We start from the raw sequence: 21,025 nt of genomic DNA, 5'->3' as shown, positions 1-21,025 counted from the left end.
AATAGTGGTAAAAATTAATAATAAAATTAAAAAACAAGCATTGTCTGTTGTCTAATGCTACCCACAAACCTGCCACAAGGTAGGCTTCTTCAACCTCACTAGGAGATACACTAGTAGCATCCACTCTGCTGGTAGATACTATTTTTTTCTGGAAGTAGGGACCTTCTCTACACTCCAGATTCTCTCTTCAAGTGTCTCCCACCAGGAGAAGGATCCTACTCCTGGAGAAAAGCACTTCTGCTAGCCAAACAGATCCATGGGCTCGAACCCCTATTCTTTACATTCAATAGTCTAATTGTTTCAGACCTAGTTTACAAACACCCTTCCTTTATCAAGTGAACTATGCCATTGTTACTATCTTAAAGCACTATTTGTGGGCAACACATGTAATAAAAATCCATATAGCCAAGAGCTACCTAATCTGATATCAATAGAAAGAGTCTCAATTTAATTTAAAAGCTCTTGTTAGAGCTGTCACTGGACCATATGGTGTAAACAAAAACACTACAAGAAAAACAGTTTTGGAAAAATGCTCATATCATTTTAAGGGAGGGGGCATATATTGATCTTGTTGCTTAAACAGGCCTCTGTTGGAAGTCAAAAGAGCTCGCAGTTGCTCATCATTCAACATTTGTATTCCTTTCTCTGAAATGCAATTGGAAGTTTCTTGCTAGGCAGTCAGCCTGCATCTTGAGGGGCAAATGTCACCCTAGCTTGCATTAAAACATGAGCAAGAAGAAAGGCATATGAGCCTGTGCATCAACAAGGAAGTCTGAGGGATGGGTGGTGTTCATGACATTTCATATAGTGGACGATTTCGAATTACGGCAAGCAACTTGGAGGCTCAGTTACACACACATTGTATTTCCAAGGTTGCTTGCAGAAAGTACAATACCATGTGACCTGAAGGATATCTCACATTCTATCTGACACCAACAGCACCTTTTTAAAAGCCCCGAATTTTCTGGTTCATGAGTCAAAGATTACTTTGACAGATCTCGTGAGGTGAGTTTTGACACTTAGACAGCTCCATTCAAGTGGCTGGGAGCCCAGCGGTAATGGCACTGATGCACCGGACCGCCACTCCTAAAGAGGCTTTCTGATGGCATGGGGAGGCTTAAAATTCCGAAAAGCCTCCCTGCTGGCAGGAACCCCCTATTGATCTGAACATACTTAATGGAACTTTTTTGGTGCGTTAAGTCAGCCGTCCCAGCTGCCAGAACAATGGGGCCAACGGCTGGGGAGGAGCCGACTAAAGTCATGCCCCAGACCACCCCTGCTGCACCAGTGGGGGTGCAGGGATGCTGGTGTAGCATCCTGTGCCGTTTTCCACCACCAGGTTGGTGGCTGCAAGCAGGCAAATTCTCTCCTTGGCTGGGGCAAGTGACCCAGGGAGGGCAAATCCACGGCTGCTTGCCACTTCCAACAGTGGATTTTCCCACCCAATTCCCTCCATGGGTTCGAAAAATTTATACCTTGGAAATTTTCATTGGTTTTAAGATGTTGCTGGACTCTAGTTCTGTTCAATCAATACAGGTTAATATGGCTACCCACTGGAAACTATCTTCATAAATTTCGATGAGTTTGCAAGTCTAGTCAAGATACAAATGTTTACAACATAAGCTTTTGTACAACAGAACATGAACGTGGAGTGAATGCAGACTAAGAACAAAAGTTTTGCCACAATAGACTTTTTATTGGACATATACTAGCAGGTGTATTGTGACCCATGGTACAGCGACTCATGATATCTCACAATCCATTCTGTCCATTTCTAGTGTGATTGAATGATTATTTCATATTCAGTTTAAAAATCTGAACCACTTGTTCTATGAGTGCTATCCTTACCAGCCAAGCAGTGTCAGAGACTTCAAATGGATCTATACAGATGTGTGTGTCAAGTCACTTCCAACCTATGGTGACCCTATGAATTCGTAACCTCCAAAACATTATGTCATTAACAGTCTTGCTCACTGAAGTCTGTTGCTTCCTTTATTGAGTGAATCCATCCCATGTTGGGTCTTCCTCTGTTCTTGCTGGTGTAAGCTCCTAGAAGCTGCCTTCTCCCCCCGGCCCTTTCTTTCCTAGTTTTTTCTTTCATTTTCTTTTTGGTTTCTTTTTAAAACCTTTTCTTTTTGGTTTTTATTTTCTTTTTCACTTGGATCTGCATTACATGAAAAAAGACTTTAAGTATACTGAAGGATTTATAAAAGTTGTTTTTATTCAGTATAGTAGTTAATAAAAGCTTATATTATAAATGCAAATCCATGTTATGTTGTCATCATCATTTATGTTATTTTTCATTTTTATAATTTTTCGTCCTTTTCTGTAAATTTTTGCCAGTAAAAAATATCTTTAAAAAAAGATTTTGCAGACATGTAAAAGACAGGAGATGGATAAGCCTTTTTTTCTGAAAATCACACAAACCATCCAAGGTGAAAGCAGAATTCAGAAAATTCCTGTCTTTTGGGCATTTAGGTGCTATCCACAAATTTTTGCAAAGGGTCCACAAGTGAAATCTGGGATGGTCTGCCACTCACCTTTCCATCCTGATCACATGGTGTGTGTATTTGAAAAATGTCATTGTTGGTGCAGGGTGGTCGCTCCTTACAGTGGCCGGAGCCTTCATCTGAAAGAAAACAGTGCAAGTTAGAGAAATGCACTGGTTCCTTTTCAGCAAATAAGGTTGCAGCTGCTCAGAACCATTTTTGTAGAGCTCTTTCCCAACAGAAGCCCTTGAATGCTTAGCACTGCTTAAGTTCATTCTTCCTGAATGCTCCTTTTGCCATTGTGTTATTAAAACGAGTTTTGGCTAGATGCCTTTGAAATAAAGAATCATGACAGCTATCCCACTCTCACATAACAGATGAAAGACGACCACCAGTAGCAACTGTGTGCATCAGCCCTTTGCACTCTGTCGTGCTCCATACCTGCATAGTGAGCTTCTTCTTGACATTTAGTGCATGCCTTAGCACCCATTTCCGAGTAAGTATTTTTGGGACAGATCTGGCAAGTCGATGAGCCAGTGACATTGCTAAATGTACCAGGTTTGCAGGGAAAGCATTCCGAAGTGTAGGCCACTCCTGCAACACAAAACAGAAACAGCCAGAGCAATTCAGCCAGGAGCATTTTCTGCACCTTCACAAAAGAGCAAATGAGGTGCAATAATAAGTCATGTCATGGTATATGTAGCATTTGAAAGCTCTAATGTAAGTGTATTTTGCACCTAATCTCATCTTTACACTTGCCTCAAGACATACACAATATGATTCTGAGCAATCCCAGCATGAGAGATTATGCTGGGGGTGAGCAGATAAGGCCAGACTGAGTCCCAGGCCATCAGCTGCCTACCACTATGTGAAACAAAAACTGCAACTACCAAGAATAAAACTGCTAACTTAAGGCTGGGAAATTCCCAGAGGTTTTGGGGGTAGGCAGAGGTGGGGTATGGAGAGGCAAAGAACCTCAGTGGGGTATTTAATGCTACGGAATCCTCCATCCAAAGTAGCCATTTTCTCCAGGGGAACTGATCTCTGTCATCTGAAGATCAGAAGAAATTTTAGAAGATCTCCAGGCCACACCTGGAGGTTGGCAATTATTATCCAGAAGAAAGTTTTGCTTGCCTTGAAGCACAATGATACTTCCATTTCTGGCAACACAGTGGAAACCAATTTAAGGGGTAGCTTATTTGGGACATCTGTACAACAGCTGCCACATATTAAATCATGAAAAAGTCAACGGAGGGATGGAGGGTAGAGATGGTTTTGGAAGGGTGGGGTGACATCTTGGAGTGGTGGTGCATGGATCCACACTCTCCATGTATTTACACAATCATTTGACAGTCTCTGTACCACACCAACATGAACTTATCATTGATCTGATCAACTACACTGTTCTTGTAGCATCAGAATTTTCATTTTCAGTGAGCAAAAAATAAGGACATTTTCGCAGGATAAGTGCCACAAAATCAAAGTATTTGAGTGCATCTAAAAATTATGCCAGTACCACTCCTCCTCCATTTTGGTCTCTTTGCTAGTCTAAAGACCTGCCAGCAGAGGTCATCATTTACCCTGTAACTGAAACTCCCAGCAAGGAGCCAATAGCAAAAGTTTGGACAATTTTTCATGGCATTTTAAACCTAAATATCCCAGTACAGATAAAGAGGAGGACCAGAGGGAAGAAGTGCAAAAGGAAAACCACATGCTTTATACTTTCTCCAAAAACTAAGCAATGTTGCTATTTAAAGAACCATGAAGTGTAGAGATAGTAAGCTGATGTACAATGCCAAAATATACTGTCTATGTAACTGTGATACAATTAAAACTTTCAAAAGTTATACCTTCAATGGTGACATTTTTCACTAATACAGGTTTCATGGCTTGAGAACCTATAAAGATCCCTGTCGTTCGCCAGTATAATATATTAGTGCCTGGTTTCAGAGTTATCTGGGAAAGAAAATGAAAGGGAAGTTAAAAGGTTACCTTAGCAGATCTATGAACAAGACTCTGTGGATGACAACCTGGATAGGCTTGCAGAGGCATATTTTCCTGACAATTTAAATGGATTAGACATTTCATGATGTTTTACAGAGCAGAGATTCAGAACGCAGCTTCACTGCCACGGCTGAATCCAACCACAGCCCGCATCACAGGTAGGCCGCCCTAAATGGTCACTTGCTGACCAATGAGAACTTGCAGTGGCAGCTTCTGGCAGTGGAGGAGGGAGTCAAGAGGAATCAGGTGGAAACAGGGGAGGGGATCACTTCCTTCCCAGCTTCTCCTACTACTTCCATCTTCCTCTTCCCTCCCCAAGGGAATATCTACAGAAAATGGCACCAAGGGCAAGCCCTGAAATTGCACCCTCTCCCCTCCCCAAATATTGCACACCTCTCACTAGATGTGCCCCTGCCTTGAATGGGAAGAAAACTGCCCCGGGGAGGAAATATGATCAAAGGGCACAGGAAACAGATGTGCTGCATTCTGCAAAGGCTGAAGCTCCTTGCTTTGCACCTCTCCCTTCACAATGGCTTTGTGAGGCATCCAGGCTGGACTGTGAAAAGAGGAGCATAGCCACCAAGCTATCCAGCATAGAGGCAGGGTGAAAGACTGGTCTTGAGTTCTACTTCCCACATGATTTCCCACTCCCTTTGAACTGCCCCTGTGTGAAAAAGAAGAGCTCCTTCCTTGTAGAGAAAGCCAAAAAGGAACTTTTTTGTTTCTTCTCCCCCCCCCCTCCTCACACACACCTGGATGAGGCATGGAAGGCTGAGAGAAGGGCTGCTGCCATTGTGCTGCTCAAGTCTCCTCTCTTTCTCTCAGCAGCTATTATTCCACTCTGGGATCTAGCATTCCAGTCACAAAACACTTCTAATCTGGGACCTGCCATTCTAGTCCCAGAACACATCTGCTACTCCCAGGGGTCATTATTCTACCCTGTGACCTGGCATATTTAGTCTGGGTCAGTAAAGACCAGGAATTCAGTTCCTCTGCCCATACCTTTAATAGTGAAGAGCTGACACAGAACTGAGATGGCTTTGTGCTACTTGACCACGCTCAAAGACGTATTCAAAAAGTGAGATTTTCTGGCATTGTATTTTTTAGGATTACCAAAACCTGAGATTATATTCTGTGGTAATTTTAAATTGCAGATCTATAATGAAATCCTGAGGAAATTAGTTTTTAACATACAAATCAAAATCTAGCTGTGGCTTTCAATCCCAATAAATCAGATGTTTTTCTATTGCTTCTATTTAATTATTTTAAATGAACTAGCATGGTCAATGAGATCTCATTTTTACATTTTAAGTGTGAACTGAACAGCCCGTCACATTCTTTTCCATGTTGTAACAAAACACTGTCCTATAATTACCAGCTTATATGCTGATTTACCTACACCATGGAACTGAAAAGTGATTAGTGAGAACCACTTAACAGTGGTAGGTATGGACCTTTAAGGTTAGGTTTTTTTTTAATGTCATCTGTGCAAACTTCACTGTGTCACTATAGCTTTTTCTAACCTATCTCTCAGGGTTCTGTTGAGGTATTTATTGACTTCATTTTTACTTTATCTTTCTTCTCAACAGACTCAACAAAAGAAAGAGGCTCTGGTTATAGTCTCTCCCCAGAATCTATGAACACACAGAAACAGCCCTGATTCAGACATGTTGAGTATGTCAGTTGCATTTCCATAAAACCAGTCCCAAAACTGTTTCCAGCACGTAAGGAGGTTCATTGATAGAAAGGTTTATCTGAAAACATCTTCTGGTTGGAAAAACAAAGGTCTGAAACTATCCTCATATAGAAACTTTACACGCTAACAGTGACCGCATGACTTTTGTAGCTAACAAGAAATATAAAAACCTGTTAACCCTTGCTGCAAATTTCAAGGGCAAACAGAAAATATACTCACACCTTCTGAGAAAAAGAGAGGCTGACACACGCATTTTTTAGTAAGTGCACTCTCTTCTTTGAAGGATCTTGCCCAATCAATCATACTGCCAGTTCAGCTTAAAAAACAAATATATTTTCCCTTGCAATACAAACTATTCAGAAGAAAAGCCTCACCCTGTTTACTTAGCTCATGGGCTTAACCAAAGATTAAAATGTAAGATAAGACAGGTTTGTGCAAATAAAAGGGACAAATCTATTTCAGGTCAGACTTAGCGAGGCCTCTGTCTTGCCGTTTTGGAAGGGCCAGAAACTCAAAGTCTCCTTTCAACTGCTTGCTTCATTTGTAAACCCACTAGAAGAGGCCTTTGGAGTCTGGCAGGCAGCTGATGCCACAGAAGTCAAGGTTACCACCAACTCACACTCTTACCATCTTATTATTAAAATCTGAAAGCATGTTACAGATATGGACAGAAAAGCAGCCAGGCTTTGAGACACCTCAAAGGTCTCCCTTTTGGCAGCTGGGGGAAAGACGGAGAGTTTTCTCTCAAAGGCCTTTTGAAAGGCAAAAGATTATTTTTAGCAATAGGGCTCTGTGAAGAAGTGGCTCCCCCCTTCCCCGCTTTTGAGGTTAGAAGGGAATATTTTAAACCTTTTTTTCCTTTCTCTGAGCAGTCTGCCAGTCCCGCACAGCGCCCTTTTAGAGATGCTACTACAGATAGTGAGAGACAATGGAATGGGTCAAGCCCGCCCTCCTTCTCCAAGCAAGTATTACAGATTTGGAGGACTTAAAATGATAGAAAGACAGCAGGAAGAGGATACTTGGATCCAGCAGGAAGAGACCTTGACCCAGACGGACCAGGTCAACAGGGGCTTCTGAAGGTGCCAACCTGCAAATGGGCAAAGTCAACAACTACACGCGCTTCATCCGTTGTTGCCCTTACCTTGTGGAATGTCTTAGTCAAAGAGGTCAAAAAAGCTTCCACTCTTCTGGGTTCCCACAAACTGTGCAAAACTGAACTAGGGATTCTGTGCAAGTAATAGGATCACACTTTACAAAATGGTTCACAAACTTATTTGGCTAAATGATTAGGGATTTTGGTCTATACTGCTGAGTGTAGTCTCTTGTAAGTAGGATCCTATTATGTAATGTATGCAGTGGTGGGATCCAAAATTTTTAATAACAGGTTCCGATGGTGGCGCCGCTGCACACACGTACCTCCAGTCCCTATTGGGCAGGGAGGTTGCTTTAGTAACCCCTTCTCAGCACTCAGAAAAAAATTAGTAACCACTTCTACAGAAGTGGTGAGAACTGGTTGGATCCCACCTCTGAATGTATGTACTGCTAATGTGTCATGTGAATACTTATGCTATATTTCAGTTCTTTCTGGTGGTTCCAAACTTCAAAAATTCTAATGCATTGATTACTGAATGTTGATTTGGTTGACTGCTACACTATGTGCACTCTGCCTCACCATGTGTAATCTTGAACCTTGGAGGAAGGTGGACTATAAATAACCTAAACAAATACATACAAAATTGATGAGACCAAGTTTTCATGGTATTCATAAGGTGAGGACATGGATATTTCCTTTATCGCAAATGACTCTTCCCATGTGGCCCTGCACATTGCCACATTTTCTTCTCTCCTTTAAACAGAACCTTGACTAGGAAAAGCACCAGAAATCTTTTCACATTCTTTTCCCAGGACTTCAAGGGGGTGCACAAGCTATTCTGTAGCAGCTGGCAAACCACCCCTTGGGAATTTCTGCCAAGCCATCTTCATAGGAAGCCATACTCACAGGAAGAAGGGCCGAATCATACTCACAAAATGAGATCCCCATTCACCACTGTTGGTTAACTTCATCCACTTATCACTTGTGGAGTCCATCTCTTGGCATTGGTCATTTTGAACCTGTCAATTGAAACAATGGATATTATCAAACATTGGGTTAATTTTCTGTCAATCAAAAGTAGTGGCAACAGCATCATGCATGTGTAATGCACCATCAAGTCACTGCTGATTTGAGGTGACCCCAGCAGGGGTTTTTTTCAAGGCAAGTGAATAGCATAGGATGTTTGCCATTGCCTTCATCTGCAGAGTCTTGCAGGTACCAACCCTGCTTAGCTTCCAAGAACTGACAAGATCTCCTTCCCTTCCAACAACATCATGGTAATAATCATTCTAACAACAATATTCGAATAACATTTCTGTAGCTTTAAAAATTATTATTCATAGAATCATAGAGTTGGAAGAGACCACAAGGGCCATCAAGTCCAACCCCCTGCCATGCAAGAACACACTGTCAAAGCACTCCCAACATATGTTCATCCATCATTCATAATGTTCCACATGCATTATCTAGCAATCCATACACTCGTGCATACTCCAAACTGATTTAAGTTATGTTTTCTGAAAAGTAGCACACAAATATGGCAGGACAGGGAACCAAGTCTTCCCTAAGACCACCAGTTTGATCATGGCTGTTGCATTCAGAGTTCATTTTTAGCTGCTGTTACCTATACCCAGTAACCAGGAGGATTCCTGCAGATTGAATATAATTCATCATAGACAGTCACACCATCCTGAGCACTTGAATGGCAGCAGCTTCAGAACAAGAGAAAAGATTTTTTTTACACAAAGGAGTGGTCTCTAATTTATATAGCTTTGATTAAGAAATGAGACATGTTAATGGAGGGCAAATCTATTGAAAAGTGTTATCCACAAAAGCTAACAACTGTGACTCACAAAAGCTCATACCCTACTAAAAAAAATTTAGTCTTCAAAGTGCTACTAAACTCTTCCTCTTTTCTATAGCCACCAAGATTTCTACAGGTGGGAAAGGGAGGGTTGCCTCTGTGATACATGCCATCACAGTGCCTCTTTTTCAAGTTAAAGCACATGCAGGTATAGCCCAGATGGGAGTTTCAGGCTGTTCACAAACCTACAAGAAGCCTCCATCCCCAGCCCATGGGGTATTGCATGGGCTTTAACTAGCAAACCCACCCAACGATATGCTCTGGTCTGCTAAAAACACACAAGTCTCTCCTAAATCACCTTCTATCCAAACCATTTGTCTAGATTGGGTTGCTGATTAGATGCCATGAGAACAGGATGTCTTGCAAGCCTCTCACTCACAAAAGGTGAGCAGAACCTGAGTTGGTCCAGCAACATTTTTTCATCCGAGCCTAATCTTGGTCTGATTGTCTGTGAGGCAAATCTTTAGCTTCACGAGACTTGTAGAAGGAAAGACACGTAGCATACTTATACAGTACTTTTCCAAATACTGCTTCTTCAATTCAGTGCACAAACAGGCCCTTACAAAAAACTCAAAGATGATATTTTTGTCAATATACTGGTATTCAAAGGAGACAAAACCAGATTTCTTCAGGAGCACGGTGTAGATCAAAGCGACGGTGCAATCATCCCTGTTTGACTCAATGTAATTCCCACGAGGATTCCATGAAGATCTGAACAAACAGGAGCAAAAATAAGCCTGGTTTTAGAAGGCAAGCAATGAGCAGGGCTCCAGAGGAAGTCAGAGGAAAATAAAGAACATAACCAACTTCTCAGTATCTAGGAAAATATTGGTTTTTGCAACTGATTCATGCTGGCAACAATTTGTATTTACTGGTGATATAGAAGAATACATTGATATGCAAATAGAACGGTGCGATTCTTTTTTTCAACAGTTTGCCAGGTTAGAAGTAAAATAGATTTTCATTTCAGAACAACACAACATTGCTCCCAAATTCAGTGGGATTTTTCCCCCTATTGACAGAATTGGGTCATGGAGCAATGGAGATAGCAAACAATAATCTCAGCACGGAAACATTTCCCATACAGCGCTCCCAAATCACAGCACGCATGGCTTTTCTACACAGAGATTGTATTCATGTAATAACAGTGCCGTGCATCAGCCTGTGCAGTTTTAGAGCAGCATGAGTTTAAATCCTTAATCCAGAGTTTAGCATCACTTGGGACTTGTTCAGATGGTCGAAAACTACAAACAAGGTAATGCGCAAAACAGTATGGTGTAGTGGAGAATAGAATTGCTCTCGTCAGCATGGCCAATTGGCCATGCTGGTAGGGGCTGATGGGGTTCTGTAGTTCCTGAACATCTGAGAGCCGTGAGGTTCCCACCCCGGCTAGATCCAGGGGTAGGGAACTGCGGCTCTCAGATGTTCAGGAACTACAATTCCCATCGGCACTCTGTCAGCATGGCCAATTGGCCATGCTGGTAGAGCTGATAGAGGCCAATTCCTAGGCTATCTGGAAGCCCTATCAAGCTGGAGGTCCAAGTTCAACTCCCTGCTCACCTTGAAACTCACAGAGGACCGTTGCCTTTCCACTTCTTCCCCACCCTCACAGAAAATGCAACTAGATCCCCAATGAAATGACCTGAACTGTGACAAAGCCAAGCTCCCTCCCTTCCAATCCCATTGTTCCCTCGTGGTCTTGCAGAGAACACCAGTAACAATCAACCAGGTCCCTCACAACACTTAAGAAGGAAGAACCTAGGTTTGTCAACCACAGAGACATAGCAAAGGTCAAATGATGGCCCAGGCTCCTTTAAGAGGTTCACTGAATGCCACTTATTGTTTCTTCTCACTGTGTACCCCATCAATGTTTTCCCCTTCATCAGTAAGGTGAGCCCCAATGAATGATATGAGAACACCTGGTGCTGCTGCATTTGTTCAGGCTAAGCAAACATGAACCTGGCCAGAGAACCTGGGTGGAAGACACAAGTAAGCTGCTTCAGAAAGAAGTGAATATAAGGGGGAAAATAAGCCTAATTGATGAGGTTAGGTTTGTTTCAATCTGCCTGGCAATCAATGACCATGGGGGGAGGGGGAAATCCACAAGGGTCTTACTTGCTGCAGCTCTCTGCTTTATTCTCTGATGATCCATCCACAGAATCCATGTAAGTGGCCACGTTAGTGAATCCTGCTGGCAGATCATCCCACTCAACAAACTGAATCCCACTTCCTACGGAGAAAGTCCCTTCAGGACATTTAGTGCATACTTGGTTCTTCATTTCTAGATACTCCCCAGAAGCACACGAAAAAGCTGAGAAAGCAAACAGTGATAACAAATTAATGGCACCAGAAAGTAATTCCATGTGATCGCCAACATGTTTTTTAACCAGCTCATTCAGTAAGCCTTGAATAAAGAAAGATGCAAATATGGCATCTTTATCACTTACACGTTATTTCTGTTACCTGAACCGTTACCTGCACCATCAACTAGATAAGGAACTGTGGAGTTAAGAATTTTGCTGCCATGAAGCAGTAACAAACATTTCGCTCAGCATGGACAGTAGTCTGAAGATGGATAGCCCAAGAGCATATTGTGGATATAAACTGCAAATCATTCTTACTGACCTCACAAGCATGACATAACAATTGGGCACATTTGAATAGGGACACTACCCATCAATGCTTCCAACCAAATATGCCCATTTACTTCTTTTGACCAAAAATCATTTTGCTTTTTGAAAGGTAGTAAATATGCAGTTTTTCATAAATTAATGGATTTTGCTAGGTGTGCAGCACACAGTGTCCAAATTCTATGTATGCCTTGGAAAATGAGAGAATAATCTCCAACCAATATATTTTTGTTCTGACTCCAGTAAAGCATGTCTTAAGATTATTTTGTTCAATGTGCTGGTTTTATATCCTTGATAATGCTTATCTAATACCAGTATTAGCTGAAGAACCTTTTATCTTGTTCAATAAAGTAAAATACTTGTTGGTGACAAAGCATACATCAGTACTAACCAAATTTGTATTTCAAGTTCTCTTCAAAGGACCACACTCTTGTATGGCAGTATTTACACTATTGTCCTCCGGGTGGATTCACCCAATTGTTTATCCTCTCCACTGTTCCTTGCAGGCCACAGTTTATTTCATTTAATACTAAGGTATGTTGTTTTAAATTGAATCACCACAGTTTTATACATATAACTGATTACTACAGGATATATAGAGAGCACCACAAAGTCCCAAAGAAATATCAAAAGCAAGATATATCCAAGAATTGAATCAAGAGATGTGGTGCATAAGAGTAAAACAAAAACAGACTAAAATCATAATGTGTGAGAATGTCACCTTGCATATTACTGTGGAGAATACAAGATGTAAATAATGGTTTGAGGAAGCATTTGGTTTATGTGTATGTGGGTATAGAGCTTCCCCCCCCCCCCACCCCACCCCCACGTAAGATTTTTTTCTGTTTTACTGGCTAATTATATTAGGATTTTTTTTCTTTTTTATATATGGTCCTGGGTTACTGTAGTACTTAAAAGTTCTTTTATGATGTTCTTACAGTAGAATGATTTATCTGTTTATTAGCCACTCTGGGAGTGGGTATAGTGAGCTGAAGGCCCCTCTCCTGACATTACTGGAAACCATTGGGCCAAGCACTTTGCTTCTCAGTGCAGCCAATTTCCAGTACTGGAAGAACAGCCAGCAAAAATTATTTCACACCAGGGAACCCATTGAGATGAGTGAAGACTAGAGCTCTATCACCTCCAGCCTCCTTCTGTGCTCTTTTTTCTGCAACAGGTCTACTCTGGCCTGCAGATCTTACTGGTTAAGAATCTAATGAAGAATAATCTCAGAATAATCCATTGCAAAAGTTTCTTCAAGAGAGAGAGAGAAGGGGCCAAATCAACTTGATTGATACACCTAACACCACAAATTTGAAATGACGCTCGATTCTGTAAGTGAAACAAGAAAGAAGTTCTATATTAAAGTTGCAGCAACAATGTGTAAAAACATACTGCATTCCTTTCCTCTGATGGGATCAGGTAAACCAGAACACTCCACTTCCGGATTTGGAACTGCCACCCTCCATCGGGATCCGCTGCTATCACACTCCGTGTACTCAAAGTGGTAGTCCGCCTGCAAGCAATTAAACATTTACTTCAATCCCACCATGTTTACCAAGAAAACCCCACATCAAGAAAAAGCACTCATGCACAAATAAGGAACCACCAGTTCTGAGCAGATACAAGGTTAAGATTAGAGTCAGACAGGTGCAATTTACAAGAAACTACTGATTTACAAACAGACTTGCAGGTAGGACTATAGGAGCCAGTGAGACCTATTAAAATCGATATCTTGGGTATCACATTTTTTCAAGAGAGCAGGCACCCATGAAGCAAAACTGGGAACAGAGGTGAAGGGCAGAGAAGGTGGATGGCAGGGAGGGGGGAATGGAATCTGTAGCAAAGAGGAAAAGCTGATTCAAATGTTCCCTCTGAAAAGGAACACACATGAAGCTGCCTTATCCTGAATCAAACCATTCATCCATCCCAGTCAGTACTGTCTATCCAGATTGGCAGTGGCTCTCCAGGTGCTTTTTCACATCAGCTACTGACAAGATTCTTTAACTGAAGATGCTGGGAACTGAACCTGGCATCTTCTGGATGCCAAAACATAGTCTTCATCCGCAGTTCACACACATACAACTGTGTGCCTTTCTTGTTAACTTAAATCAGGGGAAAGGACAAACACAGAACTTGCAGCTATGACATGCAAATAACGTTAAGCTTTCCTTAAAAAGTGACTCATAGTATCAGTGTCCTTCAAGATAAACATACACAACAAAGTGGCACCTGCCACAAAATCTTTTCTAAAAAAGCCAAGTATGTTTGAAAAGAAGCTCAAGCCGCATTCCAAATATAGATTTCATTTGTTTATTTCAATACTGGCAAAACCGTTTCCCTCAAGAACAACCTGGGGGTTTGGCCATTTGTTGCTGTTTTCCTGCACATTTTTACAGCTGCCTGATCCCTCTTGTTCCTCCAGCTGAAACTAGACCTCTCTCAGCATCTAGTGACAAGGAATGCCAGAAGAACATTAACCTGTCAATAACCAAATTAAAATAAATTGACATATTACCAAAATGTTAATATCGATGTCATTTTAAAAATCCAGATTCCCAATTATCACCCTCCGTCCATGTTGTGAGAAAAAAGTGGAGTATGGTTCACGTAAATATAACTGGATGATAAATAAATATAAATAAATGAATATAAACAACTCTGTACCATTTCCAGGGGTGCCCAGTTAATCACCTACCATTTTGGGACTGCGTTCTGCTCATGGATAGTGAAAGTGGGAGCCAAATTTTCAGACTGCTAATCTGCATCCCCACAGTCCAAGTGTCTCCAACTGCAGAGGAAAAAGAAGTTCTGACAGTTCTCACCCTTTTCCCCACTGCTGCATTTGGTGCCGTTGCAACCTCCAGTTAAAAAGCAGCTTGTTAGAAGAACTGACATATCTAGCAAATGGATGCCTGAATTCCACTCAACTGAAAAAAATCATTTAAAAATAGCAACTATTTTATATCGCTATCTTACATTGAGTGCATTTACCATTTGGGGTGAAATACTGCAAAAAGAGGAAACAAATCTCTATATATTACAGAGATGAGTGGAATCAGGAGTAAGGTTGACAAATGATGGAAGGAACAGAAAAGATGCAACTTTGTTAAGAGATTCTGGTCCAATGGCCTTAAACTACAGTGATTTTTGCTGCTTTCACAAAATCTTTGCAAAATAATCCAAGTACTTCCATTAATTTGGCTGTGGGTTAAGTAAGGGGATGTGGTTTACAGGTCAGTACTGCCACTTGCTCTCAAATGAATAGTTCCATTGTTTTATCTAGATCACTCATTCTGGGTTACTGCGTTATTTATGAGGCTTGCGCTTGCAGAGGAAGAAGAAGTAGGAATGATAAGGAGAAAGGAAGAAGACAAGGAGAGATCTAGATGTAGTAAAGGCATGGACAGGCTGAGACAGCTGTCTCCTCTCCCATTTCCTCAATGATTTTTCAGAGAACATTGAGCTAGCAGCTTGATGATTTAAATGATTGTTAAACGATGTTAAATGAGTTGTCATAGATTTAAATGGATTTAGATGGGTTTATTGGGTTTTGAGATGTATATTATCTAAGGATGTAATGTTTCTAAATCACTGTATTTTATATCTGTTGCTAGCCACCCTGAGCCCCGCTGTGTCTGGAGGGAGGATTTAAATAAATCAAATGAATGAATGAATGAGCTTGCAAACATTTGCAAAAACTGTGGCAAACCTGAAGTTTCAGCTAGAACATCACAACAAATATTTCTACTAGAACTCAAGTAAATTAATGAATATAATTTTCTTAATGGAAAGCTGACATATTTCCTGGTACTCCAGGTGGCAGAATCAATCTCTGAGGTTCATCTGAAAAGGCTCATAGCAAGATGGAGGGCAAAACCAAAAACAGATGTGCACTGTTTCACTCTACAGCTCTCACTCAGTATTACCCTTTCTTTGCTCTGACAGGGATGTTTACTCTATATTCTGATAAACTGATGATTCTATGGATCCTGCAAGTACTTGGAAAGCAAAAGACATACAATATCTTTCTTCAATTGTAAGAGGCACTAGCCTAAAGTATGACTTCTGTATAGCTCTGGAACGCTACTGTTCTTTTGTCCACTATTTCACAGTCTTGTCCCCTGCTGCCACTTCATAGGCCAGTGAGGGGAAAATAGCATTGTGTGTCACTCCCTGCACAAAACCGTGACATCATCACATTGGAGCTCATTATTCACAGTATATATGCCTAGGACAGAGAAATCAATAGAGGAAGCGATGGAAATTGTAGAGACCATATTCAGATTTTCAACAGATATGTAATATGCTTTTCTTTCTCAATCTAATTAACCATGTACAATGCTATTGAAAGATCATGCTTGATAAAGGGAGTCTCCACAGTCTTCAAAGACCCTTGTGCTATATATAATTACTGTAGAAAGAGTTTTTCTGCATCAGAAAAAGAGAAATGTTCCATTAAGAGAAGAACATGGGGAGTATTAAAGTGGAATGGAGGGGTTTACCCAGTCTTTTCTAACTCATTAGACTGAGCAAACATTTTTGGAGATCCTTACCAACAGCAGAGAACAGCTGGATATAAGTTACTATGCTAGGCTAGAAGCTTACTTAAAATTAGAAAATATGATGGGAAACTGAGCAAACTGGTAGTTGGTTTTTTAATTTTTAAAACTTGTCCCATTTTTGGCCCTTTCTGCACAGCACAAATAAGACATCCTGAGGAGGGGGGGGGAGGTATCTTGGGGAGGAAGTCTGCGTAGTTTTTCCCCAAAAACATCTTCAGGATGTTTGTGTTTTTTTGATCAAGACATTTTATTTCAAAGTTGCTAAAATGTGGACTTTTTCCCCACAAGTCATCTTAAAGACACATCCAGCTTGGCTGTGCAAACACAAACAGGCAGGCAGGAGACATCTTATTTTGATTGCCTTCCACCCACCCCCACCCCCTTGGTTAGAGCACTTAGCGCTCATTTTTGCAGCAGCTTGCACCCACCATTTTCTGCTGCTTGAGAGTCCGTACTGCTGTCATTTGCTGCATGTCTGTTTCCCACGGAGGATTCCTCTGCTGTCAGCTCATCTGATTGCTATTTACATGTAAAACATTCAGGAATAAAGTTTGTTTCCCTGGTAATCTTGCACGTATGTCTCTTTTTCTTTATTTAGAGGGAGGCATCTTTGTAGCAACACAGACACCATCTAAGAATTGTGGCCGCTTGGAGAACTAGACCACCGTGGAAGACAGGTCTACCCAATGCCTCTTAATGGGCAGTAGACTAGTCCTCCAAGCAGCCTAGATTCTCAGATGGTGTCTGTGTAGCAATGAAAAAACCTCCCTCTGAATAAAAAGAAAAAAACACAGGATCACCAGGGAAAGCAAACTTTATTCATGAACATTTTACAAGAATATAGCAATTGGATATGCTGCAAGCAGAGTTAACTGACTGTCTGAACATACACCACTCCATTAACAATGGTTGCATAAGGTACTTCAATTCTGGATTTGAAGTCAGAAAGTGAAGCTGGTTATTAACCAGAATTAGTCTTAATGCTAGTTTCACATTATGTACCAGAAAATTATCTTGGCTCAGACCTGGCTTGCTCCTTGCCTGTGTTCCATGATTATCTAGCCAACAGTCACCTGGCTTAAAAACTAAACAGCTCCTGCCTTCCACCAGCTCTCACTGAAACACGTTGTCTGCTCATATTTTGCTTACAGTGCACCCATACCCCAATATCTCATTTACACACACTGCTACCCAGAAGTGTATCCACCATCCAGTATCATGGTGGTATGCAAGTCCGGGTCACCAATAGGTTGAAATCTACACCTTAAACACAATGCATAGCCTGATTCATTCCTCAGATTTGAAAAATAACTTGAACTTCCTCTGCAGTCTACCTTTGACCCTGCCAAGGCAGCATGGGAAGAGGTGCATGCCTTCTCTCGTGTCACTGTTGCCTTGGATCCATCCTTAAGAGGAGTTTTAATAGCTGGATGCCATCTATTTTAAATTTACTTGGGTTTGATAATTGTATGCTGCATTTTAATTCTTAATTTTGTTTCTCTATTGTTTTTATCTGCTTGTCAATGTTGTACACCGCCCTGAGCCCTCCAGGGGAGGGCGGAATAAAAATAAATAAATGAATGAATGAATGAATGAATGAATGAATGAATGAATGAATGAATGAATAAATAAATAAATAAATAAATAAATAAGGCATTTTAATTGCAGCCCACCTGGAAAGGAGGGCTGGCATTGGGAGGAAGGCATTGGGAGAGGTCACCAGCTTGAGCCAATCCTGCCTGCAGGAAGAGGAAAATAGCTGATTCCATGTGGAGCACAGGCCTTGATGGCCCACCTTTTTGCAGTTCAGACGAAATCACCTCAGGGTCCATAAGTAGCCTCTTAGCTCTTAGCTAACCATCCTTGATCTCTATTAACCAACTCAGAATGAAGCATATCATAAGGACATCCTTATAATATAATAACATAATATAATCATTCTACTTATGTTGGTGAGTTATTCGCAATGGACGAGCTTCCTCCAAATGAGCTTCCTCCATTAACAATAAAATGATGGATGACAAATCTTTGCTTTACCAATCTATTTCCTGAAGTCGTATCTGAACAATTTAAAAAAACCCTGAAAATGTGGTAGCTCACTCATCAGCTAAAATGCTTGGCAGCTGAGGGAAGAATGAAGGTTTGCATTATGGTTGATAATGCTTTTGATCAACATTTCCAAAGAAATCTCAGTTGTCACAAGATACGGAAGCCTGCATCCACAAAGACAATTATCTGTGCTTCGGTCCCTGCTGCTGTGAATTTCCCCACATTTCCCTTTCCCATCCCCCATGGGGGCTGTGCCCCCATCTCCCCACTTCTGTGTCATTGGAGAGTTTTATCTGTAAAAATTAGCACATCACTGTAGCTTAAAATTAGTAATTGGCATACCCTCCAGTGACAGTGGGGAGGGAGGAAGATTGGTATCATTAGGAAGGGAAAATGCTGCCAGTTGTGGGCAGGGCCAGCAAAAATCTGCAGCCTCCCATCCACACTATGCAAAGGCACCTGTACACTGTATTTCCCAAAAGATCTCATCATACCAGGCTTGTGAAAGATTGGAGCCAATGGAGACTTTATCTGTCATTTCAGTAAGCGCACACTCCTGCCCTGATCCAGGAAAATGTCTCCATTCTCTTCATTCCTGGACTTCTTTGAAGGTGCCAAAAACTGGAGAAGATGGACCCCACCCCAAGAAAAAGCCCCTTCCCATTCTAATTTTGTTTAGAGCAGCAGTGCTAGTTGCCACTTTCCAGTGGGAGGCCTTACTCTGGCTGAGCCTTCCCTCCAGTCCTTGATCCCTGGAGCAGTAGATTAAAGGGTCAGAACTAGGAATGATGTACAGCAACATTCCTAGTCCTGAGTCTTTCATCTACTGCTCCAGGGATCAAGTGACCTTACACCTGCCCCAAAATCTAAATGTTATATCAGTATAAGAGGCAATGTTCTGGCCATCCCTGATAACTCCATGGTAAGCACCACAGAGAGTTCAGGATAGCCGGAGAGTCACCCAATGTGAAAACATCACATCCAGGTTTTCGGGAAGATGTGACATCATGCATTGGCATATGTCATTTCCACCCATTGCCCCGTCCCAAATGTTTTTGGGGATTCTGGCCAACAGGCTGTTAGTTTTGTCACTTGTTCTTGAAAAGAAGAGACAAATCTTAAAGAAAGTCTGATTCCACGGTGCAGCAAACAGGGTAGATTCCAACTCCTATACATAAGTCAGTCTAATCTCAATCAAGTCTACTTTCAAAAATCAGACAACTGGCTGTATACTCTTTGTCAAGGCTGTGGGTGTCTGACAAAGTCCCTGAATATTTCCTCCTTGAAAAGAGATCATACATTTGTGAAATATCTCTTAGGGTCTCTATCAGCTATTGGGTTAAACTGGGGTTTAATTAAGTCCTCTGCTATTTGCAATGGAATCAACAGCTGTTTGCGGCAGGTATAACTCAACAAAAATACATTACTACAGCAAACTATGGGGTTAGTGAGGTGATGAACAAGTGGACCTTTAATCTTAAATAATATCACTACAACTGCATAAAAGCTTTAGGCAGCACTAAAACTGTCATTTATTTTCCCATCTTTACTTCTGATTCACCAAATGTCTGCAAGAGAAAACCATCTATGTAACCAGAACTGTCTATTCTTCCTCTCTCCCTTACTCGCACTCCCTCACACTCTTCCCATCCTCAATCAACAGGACGCAATTTCTCTGAAAGGCAAATAACAACACTCAGAGGCTGATACTTTCTCTGCCAAGCTCAGGGTTGCTCAGAGCAGAGTTGCTCAGAGCAGAGCAGGAGGAACTGGCCTTTTTTTATCACATTCCCTTTCCATGTAGCAAGAATAAAATACAGATGGGTGAAACCTCCCCACATCCTGTTTATATCCTAACTTCAACTGGGCCCCAGGAGGGAACCCCATTATCATTATCTCCCTTGGCCTTTCCCTTGCATAAAAAATGATAGGTGGCATTGATCCTATAGCCACAGAAACTGCTCCTCAACTCCCTGCCTCTCACAACTTCACAGCACTTGTTTTTAAACTAATCACCAGCTTATATATTCCTGCTTCTGTTTATTGAAAACTAAACCATGATTATATTCCTGTATGGATAATCTAATTTGGGAGGTTGGGATTTTGCTTCTACCAAATCTACTAACGTGATCAGGGCTTCCTCTTTTCCTGTCTTCTCTTACTGCTCTCCCTTTGAAGCAATGATTATCCACATTAGCCCAGTTCATGTGACAGTAAAGGCGCAAACTGTCACAAGCCTGCCCTGGGTCTGAGTATCCCTACATCTACATTGCATGTTTGCTGGCATGTAAAAGAATTTCATCTCTTTATTAAGTACTACTGTTGTAAATTACAAAACCCCACCTAGTACATAACCAGTGCCTTGAGGTGCCCTGGTACAAAAGGCAGAGCTTCCCTTTAGCCACCCCCCACCCCACGCATGTATGTTCTTAGCATGTGTGAATAATCTAGAAGTTGGGAAGGATTAGAATCAGTCTGCTTTCTTAAACAGTAATTGTATGAGTAAAGATTAAGCTAGAGCACATACATGGAAAATAGCTGTCAGATCTAATGTTTATAGTTTTAAGGAAAACACTATGAAAGCATAGGTCTGGCTAAGTTGAGATGGAATGTTTAAATATTGCGATACTGGGCA

General features: G+C 41.3%; 1 protein-coding gene across 3 annotated transcripts in view; it reads right to left on the bottom strand.

Annotated features, from left to right (window-relative positions):
* ELAPOR2 (endosome-lysosome associated apoptosis and autophagy regulator family member 2) overlaps nt 1-21,025 on the bottom strand; it is a 58,908-nt gene that overhangs the window by 28,867 nt on the left and 9,016 nt on the right. For 2 of the 3 annotated variants that reach the window (XR_007244762.1, XM_048499476.1), the window contains exons 2-8: nt 13,172-13,292; nt 11,262-11,457; nt 9,710-9,857; nt 8,215-8,301; nt 4,340-4,445; nt 2,931-3,083; nt 2,541-2,629 (exon numbers count right to left, since the gene is read on the bottom strand). Coding sequence is in view for 2 of the 3 variants with exons in the window: in XM_048499476.1 (XP_048355433.1) it covers nt 2,541-2,629; nt 2,931-3,083; nt 4,340-4,445; nt 8,215-8,301; nt 9,710-9,857; nt 11,262-11,457; nt 13,172-13,292 (900 nt within the window). In the remaining variant the exon portion in view is untranslated. Of the gene's footprint in view, nt 1-2,540; nt 2,630-2,930; nt 3,084-4,339; nt 4,446-8,214; nt 8,302-9,444; nt 9,465-9,709; nt 9,858-11,261; nt 11,458-13,171; nt 13,293-21,025 lie in introns of those variants that run through there. The other variant, XM_048499477.1, reaches the window with a different exon arrangement.

This window comes from Sphaerodactylus townsendi, linkage group LG06, assembly GCF_021028975.2.
Source record: "Sphaerodactylus townsendi isolate TG3544 linkage group LG06, MPM_Stown_v2.3, whole genome shotgun sequence".
Taxonomy (NCBI): Eukaryota; Metazoa; Chordata; class Lepidosauria; order Squamata; family Sphaerodactylidae; genus Sphaerodactylus; species Sphaerodactylus townsendi.
The sequence above is the reverse complement of the archived record's forward strand: the minus strand, read 5'-3'. Positions and strand labels throughout refer to the sequence as shown.